Consider the following 17473-nt stretch of genomic DNA (forward strand, 5'->3'; position numbering starts at 1 on the left):
ATAGCGCCAGCAGATAACGATGAAAGCTACGGTTGGCGTTAGGAAAAACATGTTGGACTCTACAATAAGGGAAAGATTAGGGTCCAAGTTATCTTAAATTAGGAATGTTTTCACTTATGCCAAAGATTGTAATGAGTCATGCTTAAGTAGGATTCATGTTTAAGCTCCGGGTATAAATATTGGACCCTGGCTACTGTATAGGACACACAATCAATCAAATACAAGTCATTTACTTTTTTGGCTCCGGCCAACCCTTAGGAGTAGGAGTAGAGTAGATCTTGATGAGTTCTTCAACGAGCATGGCTGCATCGGTCCGGCCGACCTCTGGCTTGTCTGTAAGTACCGTCATGGCTTCTATCTCTGTTTGTACGGCTGCATCGATCCGGTCAACCTCCACTGCGACTCTGGTATAAGCTAGTTATCGACTCTTATCTAGTTCAAGTATAGCTACATCGATCCAGTTGACCTCCACTGCTCGAATTAGATTAAGGTCAAGTTATCGGCTCTACCTAAGAGTGGCAATCTTTGGTAGATTCATTAAGTTACCAATCTTGCTGATGTTTTCATTGTCATTAGTTTGCAGCAACATCAATCTACCCGGTTGAGATCAATTTAGATCAGCCTCATATCCTTTGGGTCCGTCGTTCGTTTTGTTACAACACAATATTGTTTACCTTGAGCGACGATTTATGTTTCATCGGCTATTTTTACTTCGATCTTGATCGCGCGTAGTACGCGGCTAAGGCATGAATAATCTTGAAGAGGTTTGCTGGCTAGTTAAATCTAGTTTATAGTTTACCATTATGGTTGTAACGATCAGGTCGATCCCCACTAATGGCACTGTAGATTAGAGGATGCTAGTTAGTAGATTTGTTCCCGATTAGGCGTGACCTTAGCTGTTTGCTATGCCTGCATTAGCTAAATAGCCGGTCGCCTGTGCGTTAACGCCTATAGTGTGCGTCCATGATTCTGTTAAGCGTGAATAGATCTGTGTACTTTAAGGGTTTGATTCGTTGTTTTTTTCATGGCTGCATCAATCCGATTGAACCCCACTGTTAGAGATAGCAGGTTGAGTCTGAGGAGTCCATAGGTTTATTCATGTAAAATAGTTGATTGCTCACACGTTGTACTTCTCTTCACCTGAATCGGCTATTTTAGTCGATTCATCCGAGCCTTCATGAATAACATGTCTTTCGAAAAGCATGTCGAAGTACAGATGTTTTTTATGGATTCTTTGGTTCTAGTTTGTTACTATCATCATAGCTGTCATCGATCCGATCAAACCTCACTGTTGGTGGTAACAGATTAGATTCATAGCGTTTGTAGGACCATTCATATCAGATAGTCGATTTATTCGCATGCTATATCCTTTATCGTTAGATTCATCGGCTCATTGCTTTATACTAATAATATTTGTCTAGCTGATGATCTTATTTACATCTACGAGTACTATACCTATCAGTATGATATTAATTGCTACTCATGAGCTTTATAGTCCGTAACAGTCGAATTCTGTGTGGATCGGCTATTTAGTCATTCTTCCCATATGGCTGCTCCCGAAGTAGCACACTTGGAACTGTTGGGCATAGACCGGCACGTTCCACCTTAAATTACTGATAAACTTTCTCTCCTTGTCAATTGCAGGGTCAAATTGACTGGCACATCTTGGGAGGAATACGCAGGATCGATTATCCCTATGTTGAAGCCAGGCGGATCTCCAGCTCCATCGAGTAGACCCTTCCAGCTTGCTCGTGTGCCGACATGGCCCATTTTCGCGTCGACACAACCCAAGTTCCAAATAAAGTAATAATAACAGACGCAAAGTAGTTTTAAAACCAACATCTCACACCATTGTTTAATACAAGCCAGTCCATGATCACCACCCACTAAAGCATCACAGATAAGATATATAAGTAGAAGCACCTTGCCTGGGGACTACTCCTTGTCCACAGCGGGACAGAAGCAATTCTTACAATAGCCATGAAAGACTGTGTTATCTGCAACAAGTGGGAAATAAACCCTGAGTACAAGAAGGTACTCAGTTAGACTTACCCATCATAAATCAAAAATAAGATGACTCCAAGGATCAAGCAAGGCTTTATAAGTGGAGCTAGCTTGACAACATTTTGCATAAAAAGCCACTAATTCAGCTATATATTTTATAATTCGGTCATCAAGTTAATTATAGCTATTCATCTCTAGATTAGTAACTAACCTGTGCCAAACATGTGGTATATCATTTAGTAGCATAACAATAGTAACCACAGCCGATGTAAGATTTTCATATTCATCAGAACCATCATATTCCATAATCCAATTTCTACGATGAAGGGGCTCCGTCAAGTTTCTCACTATCCGGAAGATACGACGATTCAAATCGATTGCAACCAGCTGGGCAGTATTCCAAACACAAATCTAGGTAGACCAGATCAACGGTCACCTTAGGTCACCTTTGGTACAACTCAGGTCCAATTTGCGGGTTTGATCAGCGCCGCACAATCAGGGACACTACCGGATGCCAGGTCGATCAGGACTCTAACCTACCCTTGGCCTCATACTGGCTCCCCACACATCCTTACTACCTCCACTATGTGCAGTCTAACAGAATGAGGCCCAGCCTAAGTTGAGCTACTCGCCTTCATGGTCGAAACGAGTTATTCAGCCAACTAAGTGAGAGGCATGCGTTCAAAATGACAAGAGGGCCTCCAACGATGTGGTCCTTAATCGGCACAGACGGAATCATATGAGTGAACCTACACATAGACTCTGCCCGACCTCCAGTTATATTACCCCATGGTTCTGTTCCACGATAACAAATATAGCCAACCGTGCTCCGGTATCCACCTATATTTCGCAGGTGACAGGAAATCACCTGACTTCTGCGAGTCTAAGCATTGCTAAGCATATATTCGATCCTGGACCTATATAGGGTTAAAGGTATATATATCTAGACAATGTAGTTCTATGCATCAAGTGTTTCCAAATCAATTCTTACAACCTAATGCATCAAATATAAAGGACTCAAGTGATATTTTGTAAAACATAGGAGGCTTAAAATGCTCCAGAGCTTGCCTTTCAGGAAAGAAGTGGGTCGGTGGTCAGGGCACTCTGAAAGTTCCTTAGTAGTTGGCTCCTCGGCTTCAGGAGCTGCTGGCTATGGTGTCTCCTGATTCTCCTCTGCCTCTTCTTTGAATTCCAGTAGGGTTACTCCTTCGGGCGATCCTATATGTATGAGCATGAAATAAGATATCATGGATGCATAGATAATGACATAGATGATATGATATGATAAAATGCATACTCATAAGTGTCCTTAACAGTAATGTATTAAAAGTGATAAAAAAATAAATTTTCTTTTTCTGAGTAGGTGCATATCTTCTCTCTAGTAATGAAACAAATCTCCATTTAACCAATTTCTGTATTACAAAATAGTAGCCGCTTGTTTTGACCATAACTAGAGTTTTACACATCCAAAATAATATGATCTTGGACTTTTGGAAAAGCTTATAAAATTGTCTACAACTTTCTTATAATCATCTTAAGATGACTTAGTAGCTATCCAGGTCTAACAATTCAATCTTTCAGATCTGTCCAAAGGACAAGCAAATCTGATAGCAGATTTTAAAAGCTATAATTTTCAAACCATTAGGCCTATTACCATGAAATTTTTGGACAAGCTATATGAGTAAGTTATCTAGAACTTTGTTATTGACAAGTTTCACAGAAAATATCATTATCATCATGAATTTGTCACCACAATAAAAACTACATATGCAGCCATCTAGTTGAATTATAGAGCAATAATTAACTAGCTGCCTATAACCAATTAAATTTGAGCAAAACTACCAATACCAACAGACCACGTGCATCACAAGCACCCTAGAAAACATCAAGGTAAAACCCCAATAATTTACTTATGTGCATTTATTAATTTCCTTATATAATAGGGTGATTTAGAGGATAATTATTTCCAACAATCAATAAATTCGGAGAAAATTACAGTAGGTTACATATTACCCCAATAGTCTACTATACAAATTTCATGCAATTTGGATTAATATAGCAACCTCTACAAATATGATAAGTTGCATAAGCTTATTTTAGCAAAAATAGTTTAGCCTAGTCAAAAGTGTCAAACAATAGATTTCATATTTTCCTTACTTTCGTCCTAGCATAAGAACACTGTGTAGAAATTTGCATGATCATAAGTTATGTAGTTTTACCCCAATTAATTTCACCAGAAACTAGCATTTAATTAAGGTGAAATAGAAATACCATATTCCAAGTATGCGTACTATAGGTTTAGTATTTTTCCTGGCTAGAGCATGCCAACACAAGACCCACAAAATTGGAATCATAATTTTAGCACTTTCCTAGCTCAAGTTATGCATTTTACAAGATAGAAACAAATTTAAAAGCACTTTACTAGCTTAATTTAATTCCTCTAGAAAAATACTCCAAACAGTAGGTTTCATATTTTTATCAAATAGTACACTTCATGATGAATCCAGCAAAATTTGGATCACCCCATTTGGACACTCCTAGCACAAGATATGGATTTTTGCATGTTTGCTACAAAATCTGTGAAAACAAATAAAGGAAATCACTCAAAGATCCAAAATATACTATATACACCCGGTCTATACACCCACTGTGGCTGACAGCAGGGGCCCGTGGTCAATGTGACCCCATGTGACTGACACACAGAGCAGGGGTGCGGCTTGACCGGCGGCAAACTCATCGACGGTGAGGTCACCGGCATTGTGTTCCCCACACTCTTGCGCATCAACTGTTACCCTTGGTTAGCCCGGTGGATCACCGGAGCTACCTCGCCGGCGATAATGGCGGCATGGCAGAGGTGCTCTACGGTGAGCTCGTCGTCTTCGGTGGCTATACGGTCAGGCGAGCATGGCTACAGCATTAGGAGGTCCTAGCGGAGCTCTAGGGTTAGGTCTAGGTCATGGTGGAGCGGCGGTGTGCTCCGGCCACGTGCATGGCGGCACGGCGGCGCACAGCGCACGGCGGTGAGGTCACCGTTCTGACAAGATGGCAGCCATAGGTAGGTCTCTGTCTTCGAGGATGATGTGGAAGATGTAGACGACATGGTAATGGGCACTAGAGGGAGCTAAAGGTGGCCGGTGAGGTCGGCGGCGGCGAGCTCATGGGCGCGGCCATGGCGAACGCACACGGCGCAGTCACGTGTTCTGGTGTGGTGGCGGCGGTAACAGTTAAATTGGCTTCGGCCTTAGCATCTAGACCTTACGACGATGACTAGATGATGGAGAGAGAGGTTGGAGGTGGACGGGTTGTGGCTGGTCATGGGTGAGCTTGAGCTTGGCGGCGCACCGTGGCCATGGCGGTGACGGCGACATGAAATGTCGCTTTACCTTGGCTCGAACAGCGGTGCTAGCGACTCGGTGAGGTGGAGCATGTCAAAGCGGAGCTATGGGCGAGATGGATCGGATGGTGGTGCGGTGTGGTTGGCGTGTGAGTGTGGCGGAGCTCGGTAATGGTGACAGCGGCGCTCGGCTTTGCTGCTACGGGCGCGTGAGTGAATGAGGGGAGCGAGTGATGGTAGGGACACGCGACGGCCTCTTTAGAGCGTGCCCGGCCACGATGCGGCCCAGTCCCGGTGTGTGCACGCCACACAGTGGCCATGGCCTGTGGCCGGTCAGCCACTGCTGCTGCTTGATCGGCCGGTTTCAGACCGACTGACAGTGTGTTTTCACACCATCATTACTCCTAATCCGTGGTGATTTAGCAAAAACATCATTAATAGAAGTTGTAGAGCTATGTGAGTACTACAACTTTGTTTTAAGAAGCATTGCCAAATTCTCACTGGTTTTCAAAATGCAAAGCTCCAAAGTAGGTCGCATTGAAACTGAAAACAGCTTCTAGACTTAGCAAAATGTCTCAAAATAGCATTTTGTTGATTCTTGTGGGCTCTATTTGGCCATGTTAGGCACTGAATTAGCTCATAACCCTTAAATAAAGTTTGTTACCCATGTCAAGAACTACAACTTTTATTAAGGGTGCACTGCCATGCAAACCCTCTATGCTATAGTTCAACTCTAGTCAAAGTAGTATCATGAGAAACAAAATTTTGAGTAAACTATGACTTAGAAGAAAATTTGGCCCATGTCATGAATACAAACATTGTTCTATTTTCCATCCTAGATGTGTCTAAGGTGTTTTTGTGACCTCACAACTATCTCTTGCATTGGTCACACATGATCACAAGCATATGCATGTATATAATCAACATCACATATGATAATATGTAAAGAATAAGATGAAATTACATATGCTCATGCTCATGAATGCTTGGACGATGCTTGTGCTCATGAAATGCAAGTGCCAAATGCAATGCTTAACACTAGGGTGTTATAGCCCCTCCCCTTATAGAAATCTTGTCCCGAGATTTGAAGGACCTACCATTTTTCATAATAGGCAGGATAAACCTCACGTAAATAATCCTTCCGTTCTCACGTGGCATCTTGTTAAGCTGTGGTTATTCCACACCACTTTGTAGAACTTGATGACCTTGCTCCGGGTCACTCTTTCCATTTCTTCCAACACTTGGATGGATTTTTCTTCATAAGTCAAATCCGACTGGAGCTTAATACTGGTGGGTTCAATAGCTTCATTAGGTACGCGAATGCACTTCTTAAGTTGGGAAACATGATAGACATTGAATATGGCTTGCATCTCTGGAGGTAACTGGAGCTTGTAAGCTACTCTTCCACTTCGCTTGATGATTTTGTATGGGCCTACATACCTAGGTGCTAGTTTTCTTTTCACACCAAACCGTTGCACCTTCTTCATGGGTGATACCTTTAGGTATACGTAGTCATCTACCTCAAATTTGATAGGCCTTCTTCTCTTGTCGGCATAGCTCTTTTGCCTAAACTGAGCGGCTTTCATATGCTGTTGGATAATACGTACTTATTCTTCAGCTTCTATGACAAAATCAATGCCATAGTATCTTCTTTCTTCGGACTCAACCCAATTCAAAGGAGTTCTACATTTACGACCGTACAAGCCCTCAAAAGGAGTCATCTTGATGCTTACTTGATAACTGGCGTTATGAGGGGGGTAGGGCACCGCACCTCGCCACACGCCTCAAAAATCATGCTTTTTGGATATCATATTGTTGTGGTTAACATGTGCAAGATATACCTAATGACAGGATCATTTTGTCTCTTTTCTTTCGGACCCTATAACCATACCCTTGTAATGGCGCTGATGCATTCTTCATTTGAGTCATCCTGTAACTAGCTTATTTATTTGCTTTTAGAATACCTGACATGACCTCGATGATAGTGGCCACTTTTTAGCTTGCCTAGCATTCAGACCAGTTGCAGGAAGATTCATGCTGCCATGCAACACCTAACAATGGTATGGTCTGATCCTGCTTCATGTGATCTTGTTGCACTTGGGATTAATGTTTTGTCCAGTTCTCAGTCTACTGATATTATCCTTGTCTTTGCATTATTGTTAGATCTGTCTCTATATATCCTGTGCATTTTACAAATCCGAACACTATCTGGCTAACTGGTTGCAAACCAGTTTGGCTCATGGTAATACAGTTATCTATTTTTCACCCTTGCTGATTTTATAATTTTTCAACTATCAGGTTTCATCCTTGCTGATTGCTATTCACATGGTTTTCTGGTTTCATCATCAACTCCTCGTCCTGCTATTGAATCTTTAGATACAATTGCTTGGGTAAAATTACTAAGACACCTGCAGTTTTTAAAATTTGCGCTTCACTAATTGATCCTTTGTTCTTTTCTTACCACAGGTTGCTGCTTTGCTCCCAGCTCTAATGCCTGATATGAAGTGTTCTATGCTGTATTTGATCCTGAATATACAAGACCACGAGAAGAGGTGATCGTGAGGTTCACAGGTGAGCGTAATTCTTATCTGAAAAAAGAATACTTCTTTTATTCTTCTGTTGAGCTCTCAGTGTTTTAATTTTGCATCATTTAATCTGGATAGCAGAAGGTCAAAAGGGTGAAGAAAATAGACATGATTTACTACTACCGCAATTCCAAATTATAAATCGTTCTAGCTTTTTGAATACAACACAAAAATTATGTATCTAGACAAAGTGCATATTTAGATGGATAGCAAAATTTATGTACGTCTAAAAGCCAGAATAACTTATAATTTGGAACAGAGGGAGTAGTTAGTAAAAAGAGATGATTGTATTTATATGCTTTGTTTCTCCAGATTGTACACTCACTGAGTTATGCATGCATGTCAGCATGTGTGTGCGCGATAGACATCTAAAGATATGTGTGTATGTGATAGACACCTGAATCTAGTGTATGCAAATCTGAATGTGTAATATATTTGCAAATCCGTATGTGTAATGTATTTGCATGTTAAATCAAGATTATCGTGTACTTTAAACCCATGTTGTTATCTTATATAAGGCAAACTCTCTAGCTAGCCCAGCTTGGTTGGCTTTCAAAATATGCCACGCCATGATTTTGATTATTATTGGGTTTACTACAAAAAAAAAAAACTTATCAACCTCTCACATTTGGCTTGTCAAATCTATGGTAGAATTTTTATCCAACTTTTGTTTGCCAAATCTTTTGCATGGCAAATTTTAGTCGTAAACCAAGCACATCTTACGTCTCCGATGAGGTTCATAAAGACGCATGTGTGCAAAACGCGTCTGTGATCACTCATCGTGGACACATGTTGGCTACCTGTATCTCCAATGGCTTAGGTTGCAACTAAGTGCTAAACATGGTTTAGGTCTTCATGAGTTTAGGCTCATCAAGATCCTATATATAAGTTACTCCACGCATGCCGTGAATCCTATCGTATCGGCATAGAGGGGCTTTCTGGTGGACGTATGTTTAGACCCCGTTTGGCATAGCTCAACTTCAGTAGTAAAGCTGTTTTTTTTTAAGCAACTTCATGAGCAACTTTCTAGGTGAAGATGGACTGTTTTGGAAGAACTGTTTAGTAAAACATCTTCACCAACAGCTTCATACATGGATAAGAGAGATAAATGAGGGAGAAAGCTGAGATAAGCTACTTTTTTCAGTTTTATTCTAACTCATATTTTTGTGAGAGGAGAAAAAAAATAGCTTCACCTGTGAAGCTGTTTTGAAAATAAATATTTGGTAAAATAAAAACAACTCATAACAGCTTACGAAGTTGTCGTGAGCACCGAAGGAAAGGCAGTGTCGTGTCGTCGTCGAGCGTGCATATGCATATGCGTTCAACAAGGGCGATTGTTTCGGGGTCCAGAGCAGGCAGAGCATTAGCCCCTCCCTCCAAGGCTCCAATGGCATCCAGCGTTGCGTTGGCGGGCGGCGCTTGTGTGAAACCGCGGCTCGTTGACGACCGGACCCGAGACCTGGCAAGGCGGACGGACGGATGTCCATCCAATCCACGCTTGCTTTTGCTTGTTTTCTCAGCAGCTCAAGTCGTGTTTGGTTGGGCAACCAAGGCTGAATTAAGAAACGTCAGCAACCCATTTACAAAGCGTAGGATCTGCATGGGCTGGTTCACCCGTTCAAATACAGCTTATAAAAACCCTTGCATTGGATTGTAGACAATCATGCTTGCTGGAAAGCTTTCAACCAAATTGAAGCAGACAAGTGTTTTATTTTGTTCACTTTAGCAGCTTGCTCTGACCATCGTGTTTGTTTGTTTTTTCAAATAATGTCACAATCTTGATCCCTATATATTCCGATAACGTCATCACAATCATGTTGAGGGTTTTCCTTGTCGATTAATTCGCCCAGCAAACTGAAATTTGGGAAAAAGAAGGTAACATCAGGAAAGCGTGCGGTCCAGACCAAAGTAAAGAGTGATATCTATCAACTCCGTCTATCCTTTATATATAGCCACTTTAGCTAGCTACCAAGTATTTTCCAGCTAAGCATCGCAAGAATTGAAATACATTTATTTATATTTTGTGTATGTATGTATGTGCTTCATGAGCAAAGTGGGCGAAGGGACACATTGTAATCCAAGAACCGGGGCCAGGACCATGACCGGTCGTTTCCCTGTAGCCTTAGTGGCCGTGGCTGTGCTAGTGGCGTGGGCACAGCTCCGGCCGCCGACGGCGGACCAACAAGGGGGGCATGAAGCAGACCGCATCGTCCGGCTGCCCGGGCAGCCCGACGACGTGGACTTTCCCATGTACTCAGGGTTCCCGCAGTACAAGTACCGCGATTTCTACATCGCTGGGGAGAGCTACGCAGGCAAAAATCTAGCTAACTGCTTTTCCATCTATATATAGTCTAGTCTTCTCCTCCAATGCAATCTACGGGTAATTCACGTCGATCATCGGGAATTCTTCAAATCCGTATGTAGGGCACTACGTTCCGCAGCTGTCCCAGATTGTGTACCGGAAGAACAAAGGCGTGGAGAAACCGATTATCAACTTCAAAGGCTTCATGGTACATCACTAGCACGCATCATCGGCCAACCCGTCCCTGCATTGACATCCTCTACATACTCCAAATCATATCGACGACGTGAAGGCACATTATATATATTAATGTTATTATTGATTTGATTCGAGCTAGGTCGGGAACGCGATGACGGACGACTACCACGACCAAGTGGCCACGTTCGAGTCATGGTGGAACCAAGGGCTCATCTCTGACGCCACGTACCGGTTGCTGCACGGCAGCAGCGAGCACGCGTCGCTGCCGTGCAACGCTGCCTACGACAGAGCAACGGCGGATCAGGGCGACAACGACCCCTACAGCATCTACACCCGCACGTGCAACCAGACATCGTCGTCGTCGTCGTCGTCCACGCCGGGGAGGATCCGGAGGCTCAAGGGCCGTTGCAATACCTTCTCATCTCTGAACACTCCTCTGCTTTTGCAATCCAACAAATTAAAACGCCCCGTGGTTGGACCTGGGACAAGTTAAGTTGGGGGTTATGCTGCCAAAGTTTGGACGTTCCCTTTGTGGCGCCGGCCGGCCTTTAATTTGTTTTCCCTTGTCGTTGTCGTCTCTACTGATCAGATCGGTTTTTTGTTTTCTCCGTCGTCGGGCCGTGTACACGACGTACGTACACACAGGATGAACGCATGCAGCAATGGATGAGGGGCGGATCGTCTTATGACCCGTGCACCGAAAGGCACTCCACGGTATATTACAACCGGCCGGAGGTGCAGCGGGCTCTGCACGCCAACGTCACCGGCATAAACTACACATGGGCCATCTGCAGGTGCGTGCGTGCATCATCACCACGTGAATAAGGAATATATGCGACAAGCTTCACATATAAACTGGTGTAAGCCGGCCGGCATAAACTAGCAAGTTCAATAGCTTTGAGTGCGTTAATTTTCGATTGGCACAAAAACCGATTCTGTATAGTTGCAATCTATCCGATGCAAATTGTAAATGGGATCGAGTTTGGCAAGTTTGTTCTTGTGCTGGTTTGTGCTTATATGCATGCATGTGTTGCTTAATGACTGCAGTGACACCATCAACAACAACTGGGGAGATTCACCAAAGTCTATGCTTCATATCTACAAGGAACTTATCTTCAGGTCTGTTCCTTCAACCCTGATTTATTTCCTTATCATTAGGTATTAGATATATATTTTTTATATATATCATGTGCTTCTTTTTTGTTAATTTTCTTTTTGTGGATCACACTATATCGTATTATTATCATTATAGGTTTCATTTCATCGCACACTGAATAAATAAAGGTTATTAATTCCCTTCTAGAGAGTTCTAGTCCACATACAGCTTTGAGAGCAGTCCCAATGAAAGAAACTAGTAGTTTCTATAACATAGGATATCGCACCAAAAAAGTACTGCTTTCCAATCCATGGTTTCTATGAGTAATAACTATTTTCTCTTTCTCTCTCCCAACTCTATCTTTTGCTCCAATGGGAGTGCGACACGAGCTCTCTAGAAACTGGTGGTTTCTCCCCAATGGCGATTTCATGGTTTCTTGGTGCATTGGGTCAAGAGTAGACCTGGTTTCTTCATGAAGAAACCATTTCTATGATTTTTGCTCTCTTTCTTCATTAATTACGTTGCCATGTCAGCATTTTGCCTACGTGGCAAGTGATTTAATGAGGATAGAAACCATCATCGATGCACCATTGGGACTGCCCTGAGTGGTTAGTTTCTAATAACAAGTCAGAATAACACACAAGCAGCACATAATTCGATCGATCGGCTTCAAAGTTTTATCACCGCTTGCAAATATTTAGGACCAGTTAAAGAAAGTGTATGTGCCAATAATTTTATTTTTTACTCCCTCTATTTTTCAATAAATCAATTTCTGGAGTTGTCTTAAGTCGAACTTTTTTAAGTTCAACCAAATTTATAGAAAAAAGTACGTGACACCAAATAAGCACACTTTATAAAAATATAGTTTATTTATGGTGTATCTAACGATATTAATTTTGTGTCTAAATCTTGGCTCTCTTTTCTATAAATTCGCTTAAACTTAAAAAGTCTAATTTAAGACAACTCTAGAAATTGATTTATTCAGATTTAGTGATTATTTAGAATTCTACTTTAATATTGGAACCATTTTCAAATTTGTAAGAATCGATGTTTAATTCATATCCACTGATACCGCTGATAACTACTGATATGTGGCCAATACCATAAACATTAGTTCACGACGTAAAAGAGTTTGTTTCCTATATGCATATTCTCCGGCCTGACTATTGATATATCCTATAGTCTTCGATAAGATTAGGCTGCTCATGTTCCTTATCGAAGCTTCTGCGCAAGAGAACGAGAGACGCAAAGCAGCCATTGATTGATGTTCACCTCGCGACTCACGTGCAGCGCGCTTTGACCAAATGATTATCTTACAGTGTGTTCGGTTTGTGGAGTCACTCCATGCATCATGAGTTCATCCAATGAATTTTGTGGAACTAATACATTCTTCATGCATATACTAATTATTAGTTTGTGAGAAATGAGGTGATGATAAATTAACCCATTCTATTTCACAAACCAAATAAAAAATACGAGGAGTGAGAAGAAGATGCTTATTTTTTTTTTGTGCCTCTTATCTGGGTACAACTGTAGTATCTGCTCATGTACAGACACATACCAAACCCTACACACGCACACCACACTCACACCACACGTACACAAGCAAACCTACAACTATACTCAGATCACTGGATCGCGTCCTTCTTGAGATCACCGGGTCCGTAAACCTGTAGATGTCGAGGCGCGTCGCATTCCCTTTGTATATTCCTCAAACCAAACACGTCTCTTAGAAGGTACGTATACTGTAGTAAGTCCATGCGTGTAAAGAATATAAATAAAAATGCAAAATGTTCCAGCCTTTCAGGTCAACAAGGTACGTACTCCCCTTCTCAATAGCCATTTTCTCGAGCAGAAACGTGGAATAGCAACAGGCCACAACTCGACTACAGATTGTCTTAAGCTGTGACTTGTGCCAACTTGTAGTCATAAACAATAAATTTCAGTCAAGTACACCCAAATTTTCCTTTGACCGAACTGAACTGAGAGCGTCATTATCGACATGTCATCACGTTTAGTGAGAAATTAGAGACGTCGGAAAGTGACATAAAACTGCATTTGAATTTCATTTACACATGAATCAAAATTCTATTTCGCTTCGTAGACCATTCTGATGACGAGACACGAGATGTTGATGGCATAATACATCGGCATCAAATTATGACTTGAATCCTATATATTTCCATCATGTGATTCGGCTGATCGTCTTATCTAGAACACCATAGTAGAATGAGTGATTTTTGGTTTGTTTAATTTCCAGTGGGGACACGGACTCGGTAGTCCCCTTGACAGCAACAAGATACTCCATTGATGCTTTGGACCTTCCAACTGTCGCTAGTTGGTATCCTTGGTATGACGACATCAAGGAGGTGAGCTTCATCCCTCTCAACCTGTGCCTCCCTGATGATAGATATATATGAAACCAATGGACACATTTCTAAATTCAATATGCCTATCATATATCCTTTACTTGATAGACATCACCCGACGGATTAACAACTGTGCTTGTGTTGTTCTTTGTGTGATCGCTTTGAACAGGTTGGTGGATGGAGCCAAGTGTACAAGGGACTGACCTTGGTGACTGTCCGAGGGGCACCTCTCCACCGCCCGAGACAGGCGCTCATACTGTTTCAACACTTCTTGCATGGGAAACCTATGCCTAAAAATGGAACTGATGTATAACTCCCATTTATTTTCTCAGCATAAATAATGAGAAATGTCACCTTCAGTGTAAATGGGTAAACAATGGAATGAAATCATGAATAAAGATGAGGTGTCAAATTATCACAGTCAGGTAGTTGTCGCTTGTTGATGTACATGCAAATTATAGTAAAGGGGCCGTGACGCCCGATAGAGAGCGAATTAGGTCATTTAAAAACTAAGGTCTCTAAAACCACTTTTAGAAAACTATACAATGCAAGTTCTATTTAGATATGCACTAGGTTTTTTCTAAATGTTCCTATCTCTAGCACAGAATTTTGTAGCATAGGTTTAAATCATATCAGTTAACCTATCAAGCTAGACTATGAAGGTAAAGCATGCGCGGGCGCACAGACACACCAAATATATGCAATAAGTAAATGTGAAAATGTAAATGAGTTAATTAGCAAATGCAAACTCGATGTTTTTATTGAGGTATCACTATATCAGAAAGTTCACACTTTGAAATAGTCCTCGTTGGAGCCTCTCGCAAAGGCTTGCAAGGGGTCAAGCTCATTGTCGGGTAATTCTGTGGATAACACACGGACCTTTCCCACATACAAGTGGGTCTTTGTGTGGTATCTCCTGGACCGCTCGCCACTATCTCCACTAGGTGAGCTTCGGCCAAAACATTGAGGGCCTCATGTCCCACGTACACCACCTGCGGCCATTCCACAAACTCAGTTGGAGGGTCTCATGTCCCTTATGTACACCATAAGCCTCGAGGGAGTACAACTCTTGGTGTGCGCCAGCACCGAGCAAGGAGATATGCAAAACCTTACTAAAAACTAGTCCTAACCTAGAGCAAGCACTAAAGCAACCACTAACCAGCCTAAATGCTAATCCTACCACTTTAGCTAATTGCCTAAAGCATATGGTGGCTATAGCACAAAGGGATGAACCACACTCCAAATGGCTGGGTACGGGGGTTTGCATTGCATCCAAGCAAGTAGTTTTTTATGTATCTTTTATTACTTACTTTGGTTGGGTTGTCATCAATCGTCAAAAAGGAGTGAGATTATAAAAAAACATAGACCCTAGCAAGGGCATAATGAATTTATTGGTTGCTCGAAAACATAACCATTAGGATTAACAACGTTTGCTAGTATACATTGTATATTAATCCTAACAATACAAAGATGGACTTGAGCTAGGCTAAGGTGGAGATCAAGAGCTCAAAGAAAGAAAAAAGATGGAGGAGCTTTGAAAATCCTAGAAGACAACCAAGAAACTCATGACATCATACAAGTGAAGCCTGGATGAATGGACATGAAGAAACACACTGGGACGAGCACCAGAGATTTTTGGTTTGCACTGGACACTCTGGTGGGTGCACTAGAGTAATCAAGTGGGTCTAGTCTAAGATAGAGTTGGAAGTGTGCACGGCGTGCTTTTCGGTATGACACCATAGTTTTAGTATAGAGCCATTGCACATGCACAGTGGAGGAGAAGAGAGCACAGGAGAATGCATCGAAGATTAGAGCTGAGGTGCAGTTCTGAAAGGTCCCAATCCTCTAGAAAACGCACTAGATTTGTTTGATAGGGCACACAACAAGTAAGTAAGCTTCCAACGGTCGACAATGGCTAATCGACGTGGTAGGGCACCAGATTTCTCTTGTGTGGTCACTGAAGCTATCCAGTGTGTAAGGAATTGTGACGCCTAAGAGGGGAGGTGAATTAGGCAACTTAAAAATCTACTCTAAACTATGGCCTCTAATTCCACCTTAGCAAAACCTATGCAAGAAAGTAATCTATCTAAATGTGCAACTACGGTTTTGTTAATGTGTTGCTATCTCTACCGCAAAAGAGTCTTACAACCTAGGTTCGAACCCTATCAACTAGGCTATCAACTAAGGTAGGAAAGTAAAGCACACAACCTAGGTAACAATGTAAATACGGAAGGTAAAGATGAAGTAGAGATGCAAACTCCCATCAACGACTCCGGTATTTTTACCGAGGTACCGAAAAGCGCTCAAGCCTCCCCCTAGTCCTCGTTGGAGCCCCTCGTAAGGAATCCCTTGCAAGGGCCAAGCTCCCGGTCAGGTAACTCCGTAGATAGCCCCGGGCCTTCCCCATGCGCAAGTGGGTCTCCAGTGTGCCTTCCGGCAAGCCTCTCCCAGACCACTCCCCGCCATCTTCACTATCAAGCTTCCGGCCAAACCGCCGCGGGCCTTGTTGGGGGGTTACACGGTTGGTGTGATCTCGCAAGACTACAAGCCCCTCCAAAAATTATGCGCGCAAGCACCGAGTGATAAGAGGTGTGCAAACCTCACTAAACACTATGCCTAAACCTAGAGCAAGCGTATAACCGGTGGTCTAATCAACCTAAGCACCTACGCTAATCACATAATGAATCACTAAGCACTATACAAGTGGAGATCACTAAAATGATGTATCAACACCATTGGTATGTTTGCTCAGCTCTCCACTCTTCAAATGGCCGGTTGGGGGGTTATTTATAGCCCCCACAAGTGAGAACTAGCCGTTGGACCCCAAGACCCAACAATCTGCTAGTGACTGGAGGTCACGTCCACATCGGATGCATCCCGTCTTCCCGACCGTTGAAGCTGGCGCGTTGATCGTACTCGGTGCTGAGTTCGGTCACTTGCCACCGGACACGTCCGGTCACGTTTGCGCCTCTCTGGAACCTTTCTGGAACCGATCGGACGCTGCCGCCTGGTGCGTCCGGTCGTCCATCTGTCGCGTCTGGTCACGCTGAAGGTGTTGCCGAGATGATGAACAGTGCCATCGTCGCGTCCGGTCATATTTCTTCTTCAGCGTCCGGTCGCCTATTGACGTTTGCCGCTGTCTCGGACTACCCATTGGACGTGTCCGGTCCTTACGAAGGGCGCATCAGGTTGCCTCTGCCAAGCTTGTTTCTTCGCGGTTTTGCGTCTGGCTTGGTTCACATCTTCGTGCTTGGACTTTGCTTGATATCTTGGGCCTTCTCTAGTGCTTCTAGGGTCTTGCTTATAGTGTTGATCGTCAGATCATCATGTCGCCTTCGTCTAAGTCACGTCTTGCACCCTATTGATCTACAAAACAATTATTTGCAAATTCATTAGTCCAATTTGGTTGTGTTGGTCATCAAACACCAAAATCAAAAGTAAATAGACCTAGGGTTCATTTTTCTTACACAATGCTTACTACTTTTGTAGATCAAGTTTGCAACAGCTAGTTGAGTTAGTTAGGACTATATATATAATTGAAATATGCATGCTACCTTATGAATACTTACGTTGCTCTTAGCATTT

The 17473-nt window shown here is 42.5% G+C and overlaps 1 protein-coding gene across 1 annotated transcript; it reads left to right on the forward strand.

The window, feature by feature from the left end:
- The first annotated feature begins 10021 nt into the window (after window positions 1–10021).
- On the forward strand, window positions 10022–14282 carry LOC136510648 (serine carboxypeptidase II-1-like). The gene is made up of 7 exons (XM_066505030.1): window positions 10022–10235; window positions 10348–10433; window positions 10563–10831; window positions 11083–11217; window positions 11471–11542; window positions 13780–13888; window positions 14058–14282. Exons 1-7 carry the CDS (start codon window positions 10022–10024, stop codon window positions 14199–14201), a joined length of 1029 nt encoding a protein of 342 aa, XP_066361127.1. The 3' UTR covers window positions 14202–14282.
- The last annotated feature ends 3191 nt before the right edge of the window (window positions 14283–17473 follow it).

This window comes from Miscanthus floridulus, chromosome 16 (assembly GCF_019320115.1).
Source record: "Miscanthus floridulus cultivar M001 chromosome 16, ASM1932011v1, whole genome shotgun sequence".
Lineage (NCBI taxonomy): Eukaryota > Viridiplantae > Streptophyta > Magnoliopsida > Poales > Poaceae > Miscanthus > Miscanthus floridulus.

Excerpts from the sequence above, each read along its gene's own strand:
- LOC136510648 (XM_066505030.1), top strand. The coding sequence starts at position 10,022 with ATGACCGGTCGTTTCCCTGTAGCCTTAGTGGCCGTGGCTGTGCTAGTG. Across the intron at positions 10,236-10,347 it reads CGCTGGGGAGAGCTACGCAG|GGCACTACGTTCCGCAGCTG; the intron begins GCAAAAATCTAG and ends ATCCGTATGTAG. Across the intron at positions 11,218-11,470 it reads TACACATGGGCCATCTGCAG|TGACACCATCAACAACAACT; the intron begins GTGCGTGCGTGC and ends TAATGACTGCAG.